We start from the raw sequence: 5,114 nt of genomic DNA, 5'->3' as shown, positions 1-5,114 counted from the left end.
TTGGTATTTCAATTCATTTCAAAGAAATCCCTAACTATTGTGTGTTAAGCTTAATGCAACAAAGTTCCAAGTGCATTTATCGGTATTAGGACCAACGGTGCCTTCTCTCCCACAATCTATTTATAAACTGGTCCAGCTAGTTTGGTGGGTTTACCGAGGAACGCAGGTAGACTGGTCGTGAGTCATCAGGGATTAGCCCTTAAACGCTATACGCATTCTTATATCATTGACATAAGGGTGATATTGCCATAGCAAGCTATTAACGAACAGTAAGATGTATTTGTCACGTGTAAGAAGGGAATCAATTAGTTTCCTTGCCAATTTATTGTTTTCATTCAGTCAGTGTTCGACGTTCAACGAGACAAGTGGAGTATTGTGTTTTGCATTGAATATTTTGTGTTGTGAAGTTAATTTCGGGGTCGTTGCTGTTAGGTAAATATTCCTTTGTTTATTTACTAAAAATATAATATAATAAACTATTGCAGATGATTGTGTTTGATTATCTTTTATTATTAGGACTATAGTTAGGCTTCGATTTTTGTTCCTAAGTTAATTGTTTTGTCTTAGGCGTATTTATATTCTTTAAAATATATAAACAATTCCTTTACTTTTTAAAACAAATTGATAATATTTGTAAGTAATATGCACTATACTACTTGTATTTTAATAGTTTTATACGTAATATTTTAATTTATAAATATTTATTATGTCATAATAACAATTCGTTCAAGTTATTAAGAAATACACGAATACAAACAAAAATATATTCAAACATTATTTCATAAAAGCAAAAGCTTTATATAATAGAAACCATAAAGCTATATCATTAAAAAGCAACCTAAAATTACAATTTTAAACGATTACAAATTCGTAATTTGAATTAGAATTCTGTGGTGCTAGATATGCACAATTTCAGACTATGATTTCCTTTAGATATAGTATATATATATATAATATATATAATAGTATATATATATATATATTAATGTGCGTTTTTGACTAGGTTCCTAGACGGCTTAGATTAGACTCGATAGGTGACGCTGCGATCGGGAAGGAAATTAAATTCTCGTTTTACCCGGATTAAGTTTAGGCGTGCAGCTCGTGCTTTACATACAATATTTACTTGGTCTACAATAATTTTATTTCTTTTTTACTTCTTTTTTGTTTTTCTATTTTTATTCGTTGTAGAATTCACTATGACTGTATACATACTCATCGTTGATTAGAAATATTAAAGGATAAAAAATATAATTTTTTGATGAAAAGTTCAACATTCATTCGAATTTCATAGTTATATCTGTAATTTCTAGGCTACTTACGTAATTTCTCTACTATTCTTTTACCTCTATCTTTCTCATGAAAGTTTTGACCTATTTGTTTGTCGTTAATTTTAACAGATGCGCATTCTTAATAAAATATTCGATGAATTCAAAGTATTCGGCTTTTCAAAATCTAGTTTGTGACAAAAAGTAACCTTGTATACTTACAATGGAGTGAATGAAACGAAAATATCAGCTGTTTTGTTTGTAAAGGTCATTTGGTACGGGGAACAATGCCCTATTATTATACCAATGTGAACGTACTGTCAGATCGATATAAACATCTAGAGTATTCATGGAATCCATTGAATGACTCTTCCATACATTATTTAAATGGTAGATAAACTATGAATGAGTAACTGTACCTGTTTGACTATGATCCAGAGATGAAGAGGACCTATCTTTTTTTAAAGTATAATTAAAATTAATTATTAACAAAAGTATCGCCAAAAAATTTTTCGAGACTGGATATTTTGAAGTTCATGTTTCTAGACCTGATCTTATTTATCTTTGCCTCTGATCCATAAACTATCTTCATATAGAATAGGGAAAATCTCTTTTATATTTATAATAATAAGAAAAATTAATTTAAAAATTACAATCGTAACAATTTTAAACCAATGCCTGCGTTTGCAAAATTGTTTATTCTGCTAATGGAACTGAAACAAATAATTTGAATTTTACTCAAATATCAATACCGATGTTATATTTATCTTCATTCAAAAAAGAACATAAACGACAAGGCTCATAACATGCCAAATTAACTGGATTTACGTAACTAAACGTGACTTATAAAACACAAATTCTGTTATTTTTTTAAGATATCTTTATTATTCAATTTTCTAATAGTCTATTTCTTCTATTATTGGGATTTATTATACAAATTATCTTAAGAAAATTAATAGAATAAAAATGAACATATATTTAGAAACAGAAATCCGTAAGAACTATTGCATTATTTATAAAATAATATACCTATTGAGTTCTAAAAGTCATGAAATTATATTTCATTTCCAATGTCACCCGTAAAACGTTTCTGACGATAAACAGTTAATGATACTTGCTAACAAGTCGATATCTCTTTAATCTATTAGAATTGACACCACCTGAGTGACTGCGAAATCATTGTCATTAAAAATAAATTACATAATTGCATCAATTGTCCTTCTCTATAACAACATCTAAATGAATGAATCTGTTAACAAATCACAATAAACGCCAATATTAATATAAATTACTCTTAACAGTGTCTTTAAAGATATTTTTTTTTGTTACAGACCTGGTGGATATAGCAATGTCAAACAGTAGTAAGGAAGATGGAGAACAACCAACAACGCTACAAGAGGCAATCAATATGATTAAATTTATCAAAATGGCACATAAACAAGAAATTGCTAAAATTAGGGATTCAAGCATTAAACAAGCAGATATAATAAAGAAATTAGAATTAAATAGAAAAAAAGAACTCGAATATCTATCTTGTGAACTCCAAAAATATGAATTAAACCTTGCTCTAAGAACAGAAGCCGTTAAGAAACAACTTGCACAGAAAGATGACATAATTCTGAAACAACAAGAAATAATTGAAGAGTTAAATAAAAAGTTAAAACTAAAAGAAGATTATGTAGTCCCTGAAATAACAATACAAGTTGAGTCGAATTCTGATTCAGGTGTTGCTATGGAAAATGATGACTTACATAATTCACATAAATCTGAACAAATCAAAACTGAGGCGAAAACAACTAGGAAATATAGCAGACGATTCGCAGATCCCATTAGCTTTCTACGAAGGGTCGACTTTTCTCCCATGAAGTATAAGCCAAGTAATCGGGAAGGTGCAAAAAAGAAGGAAGAGAAAAAGAAAATATTAGAAGCTCCATGTAAAGAAGCTATAGTCAATATGACGCAATATATCAACGAAAAAGCTACAAGTGATGATGACAGGCCCTCTGAGGATACTTTATTCTCAGATGAGACAATCGAACCAGTCATATTAAGGCCTAAGAAAATGAATGATAGTATGAACAATCATTTTTCTGATGATGGAAGTGAAGATACCAGTGAAGAAATATTTGACAGAGTCATGACCAGAAGTAGTATCAGAAGATCTGTTAAAGCAAATCCTAAGTATAAAAAAATTAGTAGAACAAAATCAAAAATGTTAGAGCATGTTAAAGTAAATATTTTAGATTAGGGTTTTTCTGTTCCAGACTGATATATTTATTTTTTATGTAATAAGTTCAATTTAATTGGATGCTGAATAAATTTCATATAATGAAAACGTATTTTATTTTCTTATTTATTTTAAATTTAATTAATTTTACATTGATACTTAAAATTTAAGTTTTACAATAACATAATTAGAAGTTAACAGTCACAGTCTCTTGCATTACCTAAAATTTCGAAATTAGCATACTAATTATAGACCCAATTACAAAGTATAAATATATGATATTAATCTAATCGTATAAAAATATTGAAGTGTTATATTGATCAAATGGCAAAAAATTAAAACTCATTACCTTTATACCTTCTCAATGCTTAATATATAATATTATTAGTACCAGTACTTAAATTCTTGCTTGAAAATGTTCTCGATAATTCTATTGCAAATTGGACTCAGGTAGTCGAATGATATTGAATAGAAAGGTAAGACTGGCAAACAATAGCTCAGATTTAGACAAGGTGTTACCTCCTTAGAATTTATATTACAATAGGAATAGCGTTTCGTTCTTAAAACCACATATCAACTAGCACATTGCATAAACGTGTTTGTTAAATTATTTTAAAATAAATATCTGCGTCTGTTATGTTATCGAATAAACAATTTTTTTTTCATGTCTTAAAATTTCTCTTTAACCAACAAGCAAAGGATGTTTGCAATTTTTGGTTATTTACAATGCATTAATAAAATCGATGAAAAAGTGATCTGAAAAAGACATCACTAGATTTAGATTTATATTAGGTTTAGATTGCTTTTCAGCATACATACACTAATTATACAATAAAGATGATAAAAAGTACAAACTTTATAATAGAAGAAAATAAAAAGTGGAGTTTGTATTCATAGATTTCCATTCAAGGCATATATATTTAATTTTATATCATTGACTTGTTATCGCTCCCGGCTTTTCTCGCGTATAAGGGATTGGTGTTAGGTATAAAAAGTAGGTTAGCTTGAGTGAGAATTTCATAATAATTCGATTCAGTGGTTTGGTCCATGTCCACGAAAGAGCAATAGACTGACAGAGTTACTTTTGCATTTACAATATTAATACATATATTGCATTTAGTTTAAGAATAATATACTATTGAGTTTATCGTCAATTATTCTCGACGAAAACTACAACTATCAAGCAAATCCATTGACTTACAATGAGACGCATTTGAAATAAAACATTTATGACATAAATTGAATGTTTAAACAATATTCCATGGTAAAAATACCTCGACAGTTAACAATATGGCAAGATATTTTATACTTGATTGTACTTACAAGTATACATAACTTAATATGAATAAAAAAAAGGGAAATACATTGTCAAGGTCGAACAAATACTATCTTTGGAAGTATTCAAAATCCTAATCGAGTTTTAAAGAACACCAGATCCTCTCAGTATAAAACTTGAATGTATTAATCATTCTTGTTAGTAATTTAATCTAGAAAGCTGATTTTACAGAACAAGCGATGAGACAGTATTTCCTTTTAACTTGTATCTGAGAGACACTTAAGACAGACAAGAAAATCTTCAGTTATTTCTGTAATTTCATTAAATTCTGCATTTTTAAATATAT

At 28.3% G+C, this 5,114-nt stretch overlaps 1 protein-coding gene across 1 annotated transcript; it reads left to right on the top strand.

Moving 5' to 3' along the window:
* The first annotated feature begins 358 nt into the window (after positions 1-358).
* On the top strand, positions 359-3,523 carry LOC125066932. The gene is made up of 2 exons (XM_047675262.1): positions 359-432; positions 2,597-3,523. The coding sequence occupies exon 2, from the start codon at positions 2,614-2,616 to the stop codon at positions 3,511-3,513; it is 900 nt and encodes a 299-aa protein (XP_047531218.1). The 5' UTR covers positions 359-432; positions 2,597-2,613; the 3' UTR covers positions 3,514-3,523.
* Positions 3,524-5,114: the final 1,591 nt, after the last annotated feature.

Source organism: Vanessa atalanta, chromosome 10 (assembly GCF_905147765.1).
Source record: "Vanessa atalanta chromosome 10, ilVanAtal1.2, whole genome shotgun sequence".
Classification (NCBI taxonomy): Eukaryota; Metazoa; Arthropoda; class Insecta; order Lepidoptera; family Nymphalidae; genus Vanessa; species Vanessa atalanta.
This window is presented reverse-complemented; position numbering and strand designations above follow the sequence as displayed.

Coding starts and splice junctions, on each gene's coding strand:
- LOC125066932 (XM_047675262.1), top strand. CDS start 2,614: ATGTCAAACAGTAGTAAGGAAGATGGAGAACAACCAACAACGCTACAA.